General features: G+C 38.1%; 3 protein-coding genes across 3 annotated transcripts in view; 1 reads left to right on the top strand and 2 right to left on the bottom strand.

Moving 5' to 3' along the window:
• The window catches only part of LOC109234724 (GATA transcription factor 18-like), an 11,081-nt gene extending 4,597 nt beyond the window's left edge, over nt 1-6,484 (top strand). The window contains exons 5-12 of the mRNA XM_019400788.1: nt 3,347-3,547; nt 4,133-4,240; nt 4,636-4,750; nt 4,970-5,029; nt 5,357-5,425; nt 6,012-6,092; nt 6,225-6,289; nt 6,409-6,484. Of these exons, the coding sequence (XP_019256333.1) occupies nt 3,347-3,547; nt 4,133-4,240; nt 4,636-4,750; nt 4,970-5,029; nt 5,357-5,425; nt 6,012-6,092; nt 6,225-6,289; nt 6,409-6,481 (772 nt within the window). The 3' untranslated portion in view covers nt 6,482-6,484. The remainder of the gene's footprint in view (nt 1-3,346; nt 3,548-4,132; nt 4,241-4,635; nt 4,751-4,969; nt 5,030-5,356; nt 5,426-6,011; nt 6,093-6,224; nt 6,290-6,408) is intronic.
• On the bottom strand, nt 8,512-11,075 carry LOC109234723 (protein SABRE-like). The gene is made up of 6 exons (XM_019400787.1): nt 11,055-11,075; nt 10,799-10,972; nt 10,262-10,603; nt 10,004-10,171; nt 9,444-9,825; nt 8,512-9,138 (listed from the first exon to the last, which is right to left on the bottom strand). The coding sequence occupies exons 1-6, from the start codon at nt 11,073-11,075 to the stop codon at nt 9,047-9,049; spliced, it is 1,179 nt and encodes a 392-aa protein (XP_019256332.1). The 3' UTR covers nt 8,512-9,046.
• Nucleotides 11,982-14,503, bottom strand: LOC109234722 (protein SABRE-like). Its single transcript, XM_019400786.1, has 4 exons — nt 14,474-14,503; nt 13,611-13,835; nt 12,397-12,536; nt 11,982-12,174 (listed from the first exon to the last, which is right to left on the bottom strand). Exons 1-4 carry the CDS (start codon nt 14,501-14,503, stop codon nt 11,982-11,984), a joined length of 588 nt encoding a protein of 195 aa, XP_019256331.1.

The raw sequence follows: 19,052 nt of genomic DNA, 5'->3' as shown, positions 1-19,052 counted from the left end.
TATGAGTTGAACCTTTAGGATATGAATTGAACCTTTAGGATATGAATTGAAATTTTGGTTTATGTATTGGAATTTTAGTATATAAATTGAAATTTTAGGATATGACTTGAACTTTTGTGGATATGAGTTGAACCTTTAGGATATGAATTGAAATTTTGGTTTATGTATTGGAATTTTAGTATATAAATTGAAATTTTAGGATATGACTTGAACTTTTGTGGATATGAGTTGAACCTTTAGGATATGAATTGAACCTTTAGGATATGAATTGAAATTTTGGTTTATGTATTGGAATTTTAGTATATAAATTGAAATTTTAGGATATGACTTGAACTTTTGTGGATATGAGTTGAACCTTTAGGATATGAATTAAACTTTTGGTTTATGTATTGGAATTTTAGATTGCGGGAGGATTTTGTAGACGGGGTTGATGGTAATATTAGACATGCAATGGAACTTCCACCAAGAATAACTAAGACACAGTACCTGACAGAGTGTGCCTTTAATTGTTCTTCTCATTGGCGACAACGATGATGAGAAGGCAAGAACATGTGTTTCAAATAGTTATGGTGTAGGTAGGAGTTTAACATTTCCTAAGTAGATAAAAGAAGAGGTAATAGAGGAATTCTATACTTCAATTTCCAAGAGAAAAAGGAGTTTAATTGGGAGCGACAAGGGTGATGGTGATTGAATGTTTTCCGTTGGTCATGGCAGTTCCCATAAAATGGGGATCATAAGACTCTATGATGACAGAGATTATAGGAAGTTTTGTTCTCAACTTTCTTCCAAGTCTGATCCGTACAAGCTTAATTGGATGTTTATCATGTATTCTTCGGATTCAGACAATGATTTGACTGACAAAAGTATGAAAATGCTAATCAAAAGAATTAAAGCTAAAATGTTACAGAGAAAAACATTTTAGCTTTAATTCTTTTGATTAGCAGTTTCATACTTTTGTCAGACAAATCATTGTTTGAATCCGAAGAATATATGACCAACATCCAATTAAGCTTGTACGGATCAGACTTGGAAGAAAGTTGAGAACAAAACTTCCTATGATCTTTGTCATCATAGAGTCTTATGATCCCCGTTTTATCGGAACTGTCATGACCAACGGAAAATATTCCATCACCATCACCCTTGTCGCTCTCAATTAAACTTCTTTTCTTCTTGGAAAATAAAGTAGAGAATTCCTCTATAATCTTTCTTTTATCTACTTAGGAAATGTTAAAATTCCTGCCTATACAATCTCTAGTTGAAACACATGTCATTGCAGTCTCAACATCATTGTCGCTAACGAGAACAACAATTGATCAAAAGACACACCCTGTCAGCTACTGTATCCAAGTTATTCTCTGTATCCAAGTTATTCTCTGTATCCAAGTTCATCCCGAGTAATAGTACCATGAGGATAATCACCAAAGCCACCTGACAGCTTTATGATGCCAATGAAGCAAGATGAGCTATTCAATGAAACTCGTATTGTAAAGAAGAAGAAAGAGACTGATTTAGAAAGGTGGGTCGAGGGTCGAGCCTCGACTATACATGTAAGTTTTTTACTTATCATTAAGTATTTTGATTTACTTTTATATAAATTTTGAAATATTAATTCAATATAATTTTTCTTATAGGTTCGCTTCACAGCTGATATGGGGGAATTCATACGAAGTCAGCCACCTAACGAGTCGGCCGAGGGAATCCAACTTTCGAACGAGGATGCTAAAAGAACACTCCTTGAGTACTTTATATACTTTGAACTAGACAATAGAACTAGTTTTCGAATGAGCTTGTAATAAACGTTAACTTAGTTTTGTTAGCTTAATGTTTTAGTTCTATTGATATTTATATTTTGTTGCGTTTTAGTGTTGTTGTTGTTGTTGTTGCTGGCATAAAATGCCTGTTTAGGATATTTGGTATAAGCTGGCAGGTGGTGTAGCAGCCAAAACAGGCAGTTTCTGCCAAAAATATACCAAAAAAGCGACCAACTTTGGTGTCCAGTTGGTCGCTATTCACTTAAAAAAAAATAATTTTCTGGTAATTTTGCGACCAAGGTTGCTCGCTTATTGTTAAAAAAAAATTAATTCTTGCCATTGGCGACCAATATTGGTCGCCCATTAAATAAAAAATTATAACATTTATTAATATAGCGACCAAAGTTGGTCGCTTAATATGATTAAAAATAAATAAACATAAAACGTTATTTACATCTGGAGACCAACTTTGGTCGCCAAATATATAATATTAAAATATTTGAGCGACCAAAGTTGGTCGCTATATGCTTTGCCCGGAAAATTTTGTCCTTTTACCTGGGAGATTTAGCGACCAACTTTGGTCCCTAAGGTAAATGGATCAGCTTAATATCGACCAAGTGGTTGGTCGCTTTTTGGTCGTTTTTTGGCTAATAAGCAACCAACGTTGGTCGCTTTTGCTGGTCGCTTTTTTTCGGAATTCTAGTAGTGACAGGTCATCCCCAAGAGAGGTAGTTTCAAGTACCTTGGGTCGGTTATTCAAGGGGATGGAGAGATCGACGAGGACGTCCCTCACCGCATAGGAGTGGGGTGGACGAAATGGAGGCTAGCATCTGGAGTCTTATGCGACAAGAAAGTGCCACCGATACTTAAAGGTAAGTTTTATAGGGCGGTGGTTAGACCGGCCATGTTGTATGGGGCAGTGTGTTGGCCAGTTAATAACTCTCATACCTAGAAGATGAATGTAGCTGAGATGAGGATGTTGAGGTGGATGTGCAGGCATACTAGGATAGATAAGATTAGGAATGAAGATATTCGGGAGAAGGTGGGTGTGGCCCCTATGGATGACAAGATGCGGGAAGCGAGGCTCAGATGGTTCGGGCACGTGCGGAGGAGAAGCCTGGATGCTCCGGCAAGGAGGTGTGAGCTGTTGGCTTTAGTGGGTACGAGAAGAGGTAGAGGTCGGCCTAAGAAGTATTGGGGAGAGGTGATCAGGCATGACATGGCACGATTACAGATTTCCGAGGACATGGCCCTTGATAGGACGGTCAGGAGGTCGGGCATTAAGGTTGTAGGATAGAGTGGTAGTCGAGCTTCTCCTTCTCCATTCCTGGGGTGAAGCAAGTTTGAGTAGGTTGGTCCTAGACGGCTTGTGGTTGATGTAGAGTTCACACTAACGTTACTGTTTTCCATAGCTCTGGATCTTATTTGCGGTTATTGTTATTGCATGTCATCTATTTTATGGTTTTTAGGATGCTGTCATTATTTCTATGGTTATGTTGACAATACTGATGAATTGTCTTTTCTTTTCTTGTTATATTTCCATCTTCCTGAGCCGAGGGTCTATCGGAAGCAGCCTCTCTGCCCTATCGGGGTAGGGGTAAGGTCTCCGTACACACTACCGTCCCCAGACCTTACTTAGTGGGACATTACTGGGTCGATGTTGTTGTTGTTGATTTTCCAAAGCAAGTTAATCTTTCAAGAAGATTTGCCTCCTTGGTTAGATTCCGAGAGAAGCGAAAGGAGAGATGTTTTGGCAAGAAAATTAGATATAGTGTCAGGAAGGAGGTTGCTCAAAGGTAAAATGATACGCGTTGTTACTATTTTGGTTTTCTTTAAGATTTTACCCCGGCAATGATATTGAAATGGGAAATTCGGTGCACAAAGCATCCCGCATTCACGCAGGGTCTGGGGAAGGGTTGTCCCTAAAAGGGTGTGATGTAGACAACCCTACCCTAATGCAAGCATCCACGGCTCGAACCTGTGACCTATAGGTCACATGGAAACAACTTGACCGTTGCTCCAAGGCTCCCCTTCCTAGCAATGATATCTGACGGTGTGAAATTGTTAATAATAAAAATAATAAATAAAAGATGATATTGGTTTTTCAATCATAAAGAACGGGAATTGCTGTTTGCGCGCTTTCTTTTGATGTTCTTTTTAAACACTCTTTCATGTCCAGGTGTTAGTAACATGGTATCAATGTCATTTACAGATGCTATTTTTCCAATTTCACATGATTTCCGTTTGTCCTCAAATCTTCTTTTGTGATAGAATTCATATAGTGATAGAACTCATATAGTAATAGTGTATTTACAAGATCGGTTCTTTGGTTGATATGCAATCAGCCAAATGCTCATCTCTTCTTTTAAGTTTTGGATTAGGTTCCTGTCTGTGTCGATGGTTTCTCATGCTAAGATTTTGCATATATTGGAAGCCGTAGTATTCATCCAAACTGAAAATGAAAAGGACAATAATTTTGATCTGAACTGGTAGCATGTCTTTATGAGAGGAAACATGGATTTTGGTCGATTTGCTTTGGAAAAGTAGAGCTTAAAAGAATTTGTCCCTGAAAGACTGAAACACAGTGGCTTTTCTTCTCCTCCCCCCTCCCCACAAATAATAATAATAATAATAAGAAGAAGAAGCTTCAAGAAAAATTTGAAGCAACTTATTTTTTTAGTTTAACAAGAAGCAATTTCTGGTATAAATGTCGAGCTTTTGAGTATCACTTACTTGGCGATGTATATTAGGATGCATCGGAAGAATGTTCAATTTGCATCTTTTTACGACTTTTATTGCTTCAGCCTCTACTAACTGATCTACTTCTGCTCTGACCGCAAAAGTGCCAATCTTTTTTCCTGCTTGATTCTTTCTGAATAATTAGTCCTGTAAAGTGTCACCATTGTGGCGTGAATGAAAATTGTACGCTAGCAATGCGTCGTGGGCCAGATGGACCAAGGACACTCCGTAATGCATGTGGACTAAAGTGGGCAAACAAGGTATGCAAGACAATCTTTTCTTTTTCTTCATCTTAATGATCATGAAGTTTCCTGATCTTTTGGTTCTTCGCACAATTTTCTTCTTATTTCGTTTGGTGGTGGGAAGTTCAAATGAACTGTTATTTTCACCTACATTCTGGGCCAAATACTTTAAAAATTGCGGCAAGCACCAAATGGATTTGTTTTCGCCTAATCAAATCAGCTGATTTGGATGTATAGGGAACATTGAGAGATCTAAGCAAGGGAGCGAGGAAAATATCTGTTGAACCAAAAGAACTGGTATGTTTCATCAGCAAGAATGAGAAATTTGTTAGTGGTGTGAAGAACTATATTCCTACATGCTATATCTAGTATACTGTTATTTGGCTGTGTATACGTACTATTTCTCCTTCACAAAAAGGACCCCCTGAAAATGTTAACTCATTCATCCACCTTAGTGTTCCTGATACATTAGAAAATTGAAGTTTTGTTTTTTATATGTGGGAGACATCCATGGATGTCACACGTCCAATTTAGAAGGTAAAAACTTCTCCCGTTGCTAGGATGAACATATATGGAAGCACTTTATTACAAAATACTCTCTCAGGCATCTTATGCTGCTTGCAGGGAACTCCTGACAATCCCATGAAGGCCTTTGCTGAAGGATCTCTTGATCAGTGTGCTGATGTAGAAAAGGTAAATTTTGATTTTGTTCAATTATGTGTACGATGTTATATATTTTCTCATATGCTATATTCTAGCACACACTCTTTAATAGTAACGGTTGAAATATTTCCTCATAGGTTATATTGTAGTACACATTAAATTTAGATTGAAATTACACTGAAGTATGATGATAAAACTTAAAAGAAAGGTTGAGCGAGAAAGAACATCGAATTCACTTTATGAGTTTCAGTAACAAATATTTAATAAGTTTGTTTGGTTCTAATTCCACTGTCCCAATCTGTCAATAAAAATAGGATACTATAGCAGTGTTATTTTTATAGTATGCTTTCACCAATTGTCCAACTGATTTTCTTTTGTCCAACTGATTTGAAGCTGTCATCATATGGCTTAAATTTCAACTTAACCAATTATCCAGATGGTGTCTATTTAATCATTTTGTTGCAATGATGCTCTACCATTTGGGTGTCACATGGGAGTACATTACTGTCTTGACACTGGATGAGGATCTCAACATGAATACTTTGAATGGCAATAGACAACTCTATTTTTAATTAAATGTTTTTACCTTACAGTATTTTTGCTGTTTTTGGTTCAGAATCTATTCGGCACTGGGAGCAATCATGCAAATGAGATACCTGTGGGTATCACTAGTCCTTCTAGTAATCTTGTTGAGCAGGTAAGAGTAGTTTAAGAGCTATCACAACCTTATTATCACTGTTTTCTTTAATATTATTCATGATAGATTTTTTGAATCTTTTTATTCGAAATGATTAGAATGCATTTTGTCACTGAAATCTTGGATCTGCAGGAAACTCTAGTTGATATTGGAAATGCTTCCAAAACTGAAATTGACATTCCTGCAAATTTTGACTAGTAAGTTTTGATTCTTTAAGACACCATTAGCCGATATAAAGTAGCTCTCCTTGCTAATATTTGAAACCTTGCACAGGTTGACAGCCCGTAATTATTGTTGTAACATACCCCGATTGCAGTGACATCTCCTTTTCCAGAGAGATATTACCATTTCAAACTAACCCTGTTAATTTGGAATGGATGCAAGTGTAAGTGTTGATGCTTGTAATGAGTAAGTAATACTATAGGTGCCTAGCCAATTCATACTAGTGTGATTAATCGCTTCCTGTACATCCTGAGCTAGTTGGAATTCTACACCTTCGTTGTATACTAATGGTGATGATCTCGTGTTTCTTTCAAAATCCTTTCTTTATTGCATAGTTTTACTTGGTACTTCTGGGATTTAATAACGAGTAATACTTGCTTCAAACCACCTGTAAGGACAGAGATTATTTCTACTTCATCCCGACTTGATTGATCTATAGAATCGGAACATTCCTTGTGCATATAGGTGGAGTATAATTAACTATGTTTTCTGACTTAGCTGCATCGTACCCAGATCAGTGAATGATGATCATCTCGTTTTGCTGGTGATAGACTTGGGTTTTAAAAATTGAGTGTGCCCCCTCTTCTCCCAGATAGAAAGGAAATAAGAAGTTAAAACTGAACTTTAGATTCTCTTTTTATTTTTCATCCAATTTACCTGATTATCAAGCACCTGACCCTCAGTTACACCCATAATTGTTTCTTTTTTTCCTCCTCTTAATAAGAAAGCTTCTACAGTACTTCTTTTTAGCTGAAATGCATGGAGACAGTGAACCCAAGCTCCCCCCTCCATGGCAGTGCAAAGTTAATATAGATACACATGCGCACTAAATCTGTACCTGTTGTCACAAAGCCACCGTGGGTATGGTAGTGTCCACATTCTACTGATCTAAAGTCTTGAATCCTGTCTCTAAATAGGATTAGATATTTTAGTCTTGTTCTACCCGTGGGTCGACACTTCATGTTAAGTCCATTGACCCCAGCTCCTTACATTTCTGAGCAACATTGGTCTTCCTATATGAGATTGTTCCGCGCTAACGAGAGTACCAAAGGAACTCATTTGACTGAGGCAGAGATGCTATTCCATTCAGGATATCTTATTTGTTCTTTTGCAAATCATATTTAATGTACAATCGACCGAATGTTGAAGTAATGCAAGTAAACGAAATTGCCATTTAAAGTATACTTTGCATATTTTGAAACTACAATATATATTACCAGTTGTTCTTCTCCGTTCTGAAATGTTACAAATTGTCTTACAAGATTGTGCTCAAGATTATAGTAGAATCTCAAAAATCGTCAAATGACAGTACTAAATGAGCAATAAACTCCAGTACAAATTAAAATTTGGGACTTAGAATTGTGTATTTTTTCCCTTCTCAAGGACTTGAAATTGTTTTTACGAACTTAAAAGGTAAAGGAAGAAAAGTGTTACATCAGTTCGGAAACAAGACTATTGTTGTGCGTAGAACTAGCAGCGGTTCTTGTTGCTTGAGCCGAGTCTTTATTGGAAAGTTCTTGTCACCTACAACTGCTCCTATTCCAATCCTATAAATTCAACTTTCTTTCTGACTATTTTTGTTGGTAGCGGAAGTTCAACTATGACAGGGTGGAGTAATGCTTCTGTTTAATTAAGCTTCTATTTTCTTGTAGCTATTTTAATGGGTGCTGGTTGTTTAACGTAGTTCTTTTTTCGTTTATACACTTCATTTGCTTTAAAATAGGTCTGTTGTTATATTGTAATGTCTAATAACCTTTATGAAACAAAATATGTATGTTATTATTTGTGTTTCTCTGATTTCAGGAAGATTCGAAATGACAATTTATAAGCTCCTCATTGAGCAATTAAGATAGTAACGAACAAACTCAAAAAAACATGGCAACTTCACATCAACAAAGTAACTCATTTAAATGATCATTTGAAACAGAAAAAAAAAAGCTTCTGCCATGTCCATAGTTAATGTTTCTTACAAGCTGTAACCACAAGGAATGATTTAATTCTCTCTAACATCAAAGTGGTGTTTCACACGTTTTAGTTTAAATAATGATTGATAGCTTGTATTAGTGTTATTTTCTTTCGACTCGTGAAAGAGGGAAACCTTTCAAATGAAGAACTTGAATCGGCACACAGAAGTCTGTTAATAATGCAAGCAAAGCAAGCAGAGTAGGAATGATACACTATTTCTTTGTTCGGATGATGAGACTGAAGAGTTGGAATTTCATTTCTATTCTATTTCCACTATTACAGTGCAGAAAACTTTTTTCAGGGAACACATATTCTAACTCTATTCTGTGTCTACTGTACATGTAGTAGCAACTATTGATTACAAAAATTATGGACTCTTACGAGTCCTAATGTCGTTTGTGTTGGGTGCTATAATAATCTATAAATACATACAAGGTTAAAGAAGAAAAGAACGACTATAACTAAAGGGACTCACCTTTGCTCTATTTCCAGGATGAATCCAGAGCTCTAAGAAGGCATTGAAATGTTAATAATTGTAGACTTCTGCATATTCTCGCAATTCTTGCCTGTTCTTATTTTGGAACAACATGTAGGCATCTCATACTGTCTAAGCAGGAGACAAGGATCTCAGCAAATCCTAATCAATTGGAATTGCTATAATAGCAGAATGTTGTATATAACTGAAGATTGTTCCGATCCACTTTGGATCCCATAAAATACGTGCTTTCAATGTCTTCAAGTTCAGCTACTCGTGGAAATCCTCTTAATTAAGGCGAAGATTCACTTGATGAATCACTTTCAAATGGGGTGGTCTCTCTTGGTGATGAAGGAAGTGATTTTCTTTGTTGAGAAGATAAACCTGGAAAGAAAGACTTGTGTCAGTATCCAATATTACTGATACTTTGTAGCATAGCTTAAAATTAAATCGACCACACTGTCAGCCAAACTGGCCCAAAACCAGAGGACTAAAATAGCAACTGTGACTAAGCAATCTAGACATCATAAAATGCTGGGCCTATTAGAAAGCTATTAATGCCAGTTCTGCTGGCTTTAGCACAACAGAGAGCACAGAATGGCATCCTACATTAGTTCTTCCAAGAGGAAAACAATAGGACCATAAAAGAGAGAACAGGATACTTTCAACATGGAAAAAGCTCTGCCAACCTTTTGGTCCTCTAGAACGAAACTTCTTTGTATGCCGTCTAATGAGCTTCTTGGCTTTTGTTATGGTTAGTTGTCTGGCAAAGGGAGAGAACTCTGCCTCACTTTCACTCCAGTCACCAGGTATCTCATTTTCTGCTTCACCCCTCATTGTCCGAAGCACGAAAGCCCTGGCCTTTCTGCGCTGAGAATTGAAAAGGCCTTTTATAGAGGTGACAAAACCATCACCTGCACCCTCAGGGGGGCGCTTAGGCCAGGATAAAGGGTTCTGCTCGGATTTTCCGGCTGAACCACCATCACTATCACTGAGATTAAGATCAATATCGGGGACACCAGCAGCACCAGCTTCCCTTTGATTATGTGCTTTATCTTTAAACTTCTTGCACTGCATTAGTATAAAAGACATGGTCACTGAAGTGTTAGTCCTCTTGAGGTAGTCGATGAGTCTGGAGATACTTATTACCGATTATCATACAGCAACAGATAAAGATATTTAATGTGGTCAAATATTGAATGATTACAGATAATGGAAATTGGAAAAAGATAATTTCAAAGGAACTAACCTGCATTCCTGTTACTGATTTTAGGACTCCCCATATGATGTGTTTCTTAACTCTTGAGAATAGCCTCCGCCAGGTTCCAGTAAATTCAACACGATGGAATGTATCCATCAGTAATCTTAAATCACTCACAGCAAATCTTGATCCTTCATATGTAACAAGTAACTCAACCTAGTTCATGCATATCAAACATGTATTAGTTCCGAAAACAAACAAACTGACGAAGCTACAATAAGTTATTAGCCCACATAATGGACTGACCTGACTAATCTTGATATTGTGGAACTCTCTCATTCTTCGAGGCCTAGATTTTTTCTCATCCTGTGCCTTGCCCACCTTTTTCTCTTCATGAGAGGAGCGACCAGACTTAATTAGTTTTGATTCTTTGGATTTGTTTCTGTTACCTTCATCTGGCTGCTCAATACCGGCAAAGGGCTCACTTGTTGAAGAAGTAACACTTGAGGAGTGCATTTGCAGCATAAGTTCATCAGTAACAGATTCAGCAACATTTTCTTCGCATGTTCTATCAAAGGATGATGTTCGTCTTAGCTCAGGGGTTGAGCCACAAACAATATTAGCTTTTAAGTTCTGCAACTTTGACACCTGCAATATTCAGGCAAGATAAACACATGTTTAATAAAGAGAAAAATGTGAGAATTTCGATAAAAGAAAATTAAGCATCAATGCTGGAGAATTTGCCAATTGGTAAGATAAACTTTAGCCCAAAGGGATATAAAGCCACCCTTCACATATCTAGCTAAGAAGTAACTAACAGTTAATGGAGGATATGGGACTCACTTGGGAGGAATCGCCAGAAGAGGGAAACTGACTTGCAGTTGTAACTGGTAAAGTGGAGTTGCTTGATTTGGCGCAGACCTGAGGATCTTTTGTTAGATGGTTACTTGACACTGGTGCTTCTTGAATTGATGAGCCTTTCTTGGCACGCCTTGAACCAGCAGTAGTTGAAAACTTCTATACTTCCGTTAAGAAACAAAACATTTAGCAACAATATCTAGTCAAATGGTTTATTTTATGAGGAAAAACTTATTAGCGCGTATTTCCGACAAATGGACATTAGACACACCTGCCTGCGCTGGGAGTCTTGCTCTTTTTCTGGGAAAAAGTACTCCCACATCATTCTATACATTGTCTCAGTCAAATGTATCTTCAAGGGTAAATCTCCACCTGTGCAACGAAGGAATTTAAACAGGCTATGAAGTATGATAATAGAAAAGGCAAAAATTTCAGAAAAGGGTTAATCTCTCACTCAACTGCCAGCAAATATTTTTGGCATGTTATTCAGTGTGAAGAATGCAATGACCAGCACAGTGCTCAGAAGTGTAAAGTTCCCGAATCTTACAACTTATCCCTCTCAAAAGGAAGAAAAAACCTAAAGTTTCAAAGTACTTATCAAAAGAAGCATTACTACCTGGAATAGTTCGAGAGGATAGTTTCCATCTTTTGGAGCCCCCCGCTTAGCATCTACTCGAAGCATCACTTTTCTGTAGCCATGACAAGTGAGACTCTATGGTCAGAACTAGCCACTGAAGTAAATATTTAAATGTGTGATCCGTTTCATCACCACACCCAATTGCCTAAATATGCAGAATTGAGTACTTGAATGAGATCACATGATAATTAGGAGAGGGAAATCAATAACAAAGCAGATGTTAAAATGTGTGATCCGTTTCATCTAAAAACTCAGACTCTTAGACAAGGATTACTTTATTTATTTTAAGTTTGTAACACGTCCCCTAACGTGGGGGCTAGATTCTTTTATGACCATGCACGTGGAAATTTTATGTTGATGGATGGGGTTAAGACTTGGGCCAAGGACCTCTGTGACTAGATTGTAAGATACCATGTTAAATTGTGTGAATTATCTCATTTAAAAGCTTTAACTTTTAGAAATATGATATTTTTATTTTAGTTATTTTATGTCTGAGATAGCAGAGATAAGCAGTTTACTAAAAAGATGGGTTTAAGTGCAGAAGGCCACTTTTAGAAAAGAAAGGAGCAAGCTAAGTGGACCAGAGAAAGAGAGTCTGGTATAGCAAGCTGTGTCAAGGTACTCAGAAATGGTCGCAGATGCAAGGTTGTCTCCAACACAATCAAATTCAATTTTTGCAATTTGTAGATGTACATTAGAGGAGCCAGTAGAAAAGTACCAACACCTATGGTTGCCAAAGATATGTAGAGAAATAATCATCTCAATTGCAAGTTGAGAGAGAATACCAATACAAAACTTTAAAGGACAAACATTGATACGAAATAAAAATGGGAACCCCCACCATGGCCCCCAACCCATATAAAATGGAAGCATAAACTCTATACAGTTTAGATGTGCAAAAAGGAGCAAGAGACAGCGCAGGAAATAAACTGAAATTGTTGCATACTTTTCCCATTTAGTAGGAGGATTCCGTGCTGATAGAAGCATATCATACTTGGCATTTGGGTAGCAGTTTCTCACAACAAAATATTTTGTTGTGAATTTAGCAACCCCAACATCTTTGTAATCACGGTCAAAATCATATATCTGCATTAAGAAACAGAAGATTATATTCTTTCCTTCTGACTCAAGTGATTCCAATTTTAAATAGGAAAAATAAATTTCTAAAAACAAAAAAGAAGTAGGACGGTTAAGGGGAATTCCGAAAGTTATTAAACAATAAAACAGTTTTCTGATTGCAAGAAAACTTATTAAGGACCTCTGGGATTGCATGAACAATGACATGGGTACCTTTTTTTTCTTTTTGAGTAAGGTAACAGTATATTCATCAGCTCAAAGATTGTGCTGGAAACCATATTTACAAAAAAAAAAAAAAAAATTACATCATGTCCATTGTCCAACAAAGCATGGTACTTAACAGTTCCTAAACAATGAAACAGATTCTGTAGGCAAGATACTTGTTTAAAAGGGATTGCATAAAAAGGACATGACATTCGTTTTACCATGTAATGGTCTTAGACAAAACTGTAGAAAAAACTGACAGCCTGACATTGTGTTATTGGAATCCATTTCCATCTAAAATGACTAGGACCAGCAACACATTATCTCATGAAGCCCTAACTCTGACACAAAAACAAATCTTTGGATGATGAAACCAAATTCGAAAGATGCGAAATTCATGGATTTTACAGCTGATCTTCACCCTTCAATAAAAGTTCTCCAACTTAGGGAATTATTACCATATTGTTTCCAGTTTTAACCCCTTCAAATAGATGAAACTTTGGCTACAGTTTACTCCAGTATAATTTTCTAGTTATTTATGCCTTCGACTGCTAAGTATTCTGACTCTTGTTTTTCTTTAATTGCTTCTTCTTTTTGTTGGAGAGAATAAAGCTGTACCATAACCAATATGAGATCACAAAGGGACAGCTTTAAAAAAAACATGAACTTTAACTTACGCAAGACCTAAAAGCCATTAATACATGTATGTTTATATTTGTTTCCTGGAAGATTGTCAGGAATATTGCAGCAGCTTGATATAAAATCCTACTGATAACTGATAAGCATTATCCTTCAACAGGTGTTACCCATCAAGACTCTTTACAGGAATTTAGCCAAGCAAGGATATACCAATAATACTGAAGCCATGTCGAGACTCACCATATCATTTATCTCAGCTTCAGCAAATGATCTTCCGTCCACAAGCATGCTCCAAACTACTTTATTAATTTGCAAAGAGATGCGCATAGCACAAGAAGGACTTTTGTTCTTTTCTTTCTCTATCAATCGGAGCTGCGCAGCTTTCCGTAGAGCCATCCTCAGAGATGCAGATGCTACTTTTCTGGATTTTTGAGCATTTACTAGATCTTTCTTCAGTCTTTGCACCTGCAGAATGTTACTTTTAATAATCCTTCAAACTTGATACACCTTTTATCCCTATTATTGTAATGAAATCTATACATTTCAAAGCAAAACTTCAAGAAATCTGTTAACTTCATGGTCTTCACTACCAAAATGAGACAAGTTACCATGTGCAAACTATCAGAAGTAGGGTGTGTGTGTCAAAATGAATGGGCGGTTGTGCTGCATATTGGGGCGTATAGGGGTTTTAGAACATGGAGTCTGCAAAACACACCCACTTTTGTTTAGGCTTGGACAGGTTAGGTTCAAGTGGGTAGATAGTCGACATCTGCTTGGAGCTACTTGCACATACCTTTTTTTGGTATCGAGTAACTATTTTCACCCCCAAAAAAAGAAGAAGAATTTCTTACCTTTGCACCACAAAGACTTCTATTTCACCAAAAAGTCAGTAAAACTGTCAAAATTCTTTACCATCTTTACATAATTACTTTCTTTTAAATTACACTGTTAATTGAACTCCTAAAAAACAAAAGGAAAATAAGGCAAATAACTATAATAGAGGCTCTCTAAACACCATTCAAGAAATGGCTTGACACACTGCCAGCATTTAAAACATAGACGTTTGAGAATGACAGCATTCCAAAGCAAACAAAAGGTCATACCCAGTCACTTTTCACCTGGAAATAATCCATATGAATCATCAAAAATTTGAGAAGGAAATGATAGGCATATGCAACTCAACTACAACTTTTCAGTGAAAACTTAACAGTAAAACTGAAATCAAGAGAAGAAAAGCCTTGACATCAAGGTCTTTCTTGGGCTTATTACACAAAACTATATTTGCATCACTATAGCACATAGGATGATTGCTTTAAAACCCACTAAAGGGAGAAGAGAAATCTCAAAGCAACCTGAAACTTGAATGAGAGAGGTGAAGCAAGCTTATTTCATGGCATGTACTCACAAAATTCGATAAATTGAAGTTGAATTGCCTATGATATGTGGAGAAAGTACGGTAAGAAAAGTCCAGCATTCATGTTTATTTTTTCATTTTTCGGCAGGTTTTCACGATCCATCATCATTAATATCCAACTCAGATAAATCATTTTTAGCCTATATGCATACATAATGTATTTTATAGGTAGTTGGACCAGTTAAGGACTCACAAAAATTGGTAAGTTGAAGTTGAATTGCTTGTGATATGTGGAGAAAGTACGGTAAGAAAAGTCCAGCATTCATGTTATTTTTCATTCTTCGGCAGGTTTTCACGATCCATCATCATTACTATCCAACTCAGACAAATCATTTTTAGCCTGTATGCACACATAATGTATTTGACAGGCAATTTGACCGGACAAAGCACATGATCAGATGAGGCCGTGATTGTTATCATTAATTGCCCCTCATATTACTTAAATAAGTCCGAAAAATGATAGTGCTCGGGAAAAGAGGAAAATGTAAAACCCCTTGATTCAACTGGAAGAACATTGGAAATTTGTAGAATCACGTAGTGATGGGACTGAGTTACTATTGCCAGAGAATTTGTGACCTCTTTGCCTGTTCTCACTAATGAACATGGAAGACAATAAAGGGATCAGCCTAGGTGAACAGTAAGTATTGAACTCTGCCTCAGGATCACCCGATTGACAAGCGTCCAGGCCCAACAAAACGGACACGATGTGAGAACCAAGGTATGTCGAGGAGAACAGTTAGTTAGCCCTTTCTGGGCCCTAATTCTCAATAGCTTCCAACACGGGATCTCAACTTTTCATTTCAAGCTAAACCATGGGCCGCAAGATCTGAAAATCTTGCCAAATTAAAAATCCTAGCTTTCCTACAGGATCTGAAAATCTTGAGGGGTAGGTTTATTCGATCGTTATTGAACTTGCTAGTGATCTGGGGAGATCTATGAGTTGCTTTTCTGTGCTGTGAGACGTTATGATTTGTTGGATATGGGCACATGTGGTGCCGTTCTATTGGGGATTCATAGAGGAAGTCGAGCGGGAAGAGTAATTGGGTGTTGATCGGTAAATGGAGTATCGGTTATGACCTATCGGGTTGCGAGTCATATGTTATTTGTTTCATCGTGGATGTAATGAATTGCTTTGGTTCCAGACATCAAAATGTGCGTGGCTGTCAATTTTTTATCATAGTGACTTGAGGTGTTTCATGTGTAACAGTGTTTCGATATGATCGCGCATTATAACGGGGCTACGTGGAGTTATGACCCTTCGAGGTAGATTCAGCTGTTCTATTTCTACGATGTGAAACGGGGTCTCAGCCTTGTGTTGTGATGGTACTGATGAGCTTGAGGTACAACTCTTTCGTTTGAGTCATTTTTCATGATTTGAGAATGTTCAGATCGTTTCTTACTAGTGCGTGTATTATGCAAGTGGTGGCTTAGGCCAGTATCGAGGTGTCATATCACCAGACTGGTGTGATGGGTTCGAGGTGATCGTTGGGTCATTAATGAATACGAACAGATTTGATTTCAGCTTGTTAGAAGGATAATATCGAGGTTCGGCTCGGAAATCTGTTGAGGTATTAGTCAAGAGGGGAGTGGCTTCATGAGTGGTTGATCCGAGAAATGGTTATGGTTTGCTGCGTGTCTCATGTATCGTTGGCAGTATATGGAAGTGTTGGAATAAGACTTTAGCTAATAAGGGATTTTCTAGCGGTATTTGGTTGTTGTGGGCAACTGGAGTGAATAGGAGTTATCGTTTCGAGTGCTTGGATTATGTGGTATATCATATGATTTCACCTGAGGTTGCAGGTATGGGTTGTTACAGCTGGTTCGAGACTATTCAAAGTATAGGTGTGAGGTTTTGATCGCATTGATGGTTTCAGAAGTGAAAAGGTAGATCTACGATTTATGGGCCAGACTGGATTGTGTAATTTCGAATAAAATGTGTTATCGGACCTATATGAGATAGGGTGACGTGGGATCACCCCGGGCATATGCATGGTAAAGTTATTCAGCTATTGGATGGCCTCTAGAGCAACTCTGGGTACGCTCGAGGACGAGCGTTGGTTTAAGTTGGGGAGGATGTGACGACCCGACCCGTCGTCTCATGAGTTACCGCTCTGTTTCACCCATTTTATGCTTCTTCATGTTTTGTTATCGGTATGTGGTGTGTTAGAGTTGATTTGGATTGGTTTTGATAAGAAATGAGACCTTAGTCTCTTTAAGGAAGGCTTAAGTTGGAAAAGTCAACCGGATGTTGACTATTGTGTTAGAGGGCTCGGATTTGAATTCCGATGATTCGGTTAGCTTCGGGGGGTGATTTATGACTTAGGAGTGTGATCGGAATTTATTTTGGAGGTCCGGTGTAGAATTAGGCTTGAATTGGCGAAGTTAGTATTTTGGCGAATTCCGCTTGATAGGTGAGATTTTGATCCGAGAGTCGGAATGGAATTCCGAGAGTTGCTGTAGCTTCGTTAGGTGATTTGGGACATGTGTCCAAAACTTGAGGTCATTCGGACGTGGTTTGGTCGGGTTTTTGATCGAAAGTGTATTTCGGAAGTTTTTAGAAAATTAGGCTTGAATTCGATGAGTTTTGGGTAATTTGATGTTGTTTGAGGTGCTTTGATGATTGGAACGAGGTTGAATAATGTTTTAGGATGCGTTGGTGCTTTTGGTTGAGGTCCCGGGGGCATCGGGTGCGTTTCGGGTCAGTTTTGAGCGAGTACGGACATCCCGGAACTTAGAAAATGGATGGGGCAGTCATTTTCGCGCGGGCCACGCTGGCCTTGTGCTGGGCGCGTAAAAGTGATCGCGGCCGCGGTCATGAAGATCTGCAGGTCGCTGGTTCTATTTCGGATGCTCATATCTTTTGATCTACAAGGAATTTTGAGTTGGTTCAAAAATAAAAGTTATAGCTTTTCGTGTCTAGTTTCCAGAAAGATAAAGATATCACAATTTGGACATCTGTAGCGAAAGTTATGGCCAAAATACTGAAGCCTGTCACTGCAGTCAAAGTTGGCGCGGCCGCGTTCGTCTTAGCGCGGACCGCACTTGTTTTGCGCGGACCGCGGTCATTTTTGCGCGGCCGCGGAGGTGAAAATCTGGGGCTACTCTATAAATACGAGGTTTTGGGTTCTTTTTTGATATTTTGACCTAGAGAGCTCGGATTTTTGCGATTTTTTGAAGGTTTTTCAAGAAACTCATCGAGGTAAGTGATTCTAACTCACATTTGGCTAAAGTACATGAATCTATCATTGAATTCATCATTTATTTCATGATTTGGGATGGAATTTGGGGAGAAAATTGGTGAAATCTTCCAAAATATAAAATGATGATTTGAAGGACCAAATCGTATCGGAATTGGATAATTTTGATATGTACAGACTCATGACGAGATGAGGAATCCATTGATGTGAATTTTATAATTTTTCGAGAAGTGGGCCCGGGGCTCGGGTTTTGCCAATTTCGTGATTTTCGATATTTTTCGAGTCTTTTCGATTGGGTTGTATCCCCTTAGCCTATTGTAATGCATTCCTTATGGTTTTGGGCAGATTCGACGCTCGAGGAGGTTGATTTGCGAGGCAAGGGCATAGCGAGCTAGGATTTCGGCCTGCTTGAGGTGAGTAATGGTTATAAATGATGTTCTGAGGGTTTGAAACCCCGGATTCGCACAACGTGGTGCTATGTTAAGATGAGACACACGCTGCATGATGAACGTGGGGTCTGATATTGCTGGAGATTCGGACCTGGTCCATCCCGATTGATGATTTTACCATATTTTTGACTGAGATTTACTTAATATCATTGTATTCTGGGCTAGTTGCCATGTTTGGGGCCTTGTGCCGATCTGTAGAACCCTTAGGGGTAGTTGTACTGGTTGACCTCACTTTACTCGTTAAAAATCATACCCTCAGTCATGTTCTTAACTGATAAACATAATATGAACCGACTTTAGAAATTGGTAACTCCTAATGAGAATGACTTGTGGGTTGGGAACCCTGTTTTAGTTGAGTGTGCCCGAGAGGCCATGTCTATAGTGACTGAGAGAGGTCGAGGACCCCATAGTGAGGGTATTTGATATATATCGGATCGGGCTGCACGCCGCAGCAGTATATATACATATATGGATCGGATTGCACGCCGTAGTAGTATATATTATATGGATCGGACTGCATGCCGTAGTAGTATATTATATGGATCGGACTGCACGACGCAGTAGTATATTATATGGATCGGACTGCACGCCGCAGTAGCATACTATATGGATCGGACCGCAC

This window comes from Nicotiana attenuata, chromosome 11, assembly GCF_001879085.1.
Source record: "Nicotiana attenuata strain UT chromosome 11, NIATTr2, whole genome shotgun sequence".
Classification (NCBI taxonomy): Eukaryota; Viridiplantae; Streptophyta; class Magnoliopsida; order Solanales; family Solanaceae; genus Nicotiana; species Nicotiana attenuata.
This window is presented reverse-complemented; position numbering and strand designations above follow the sequence as displayed.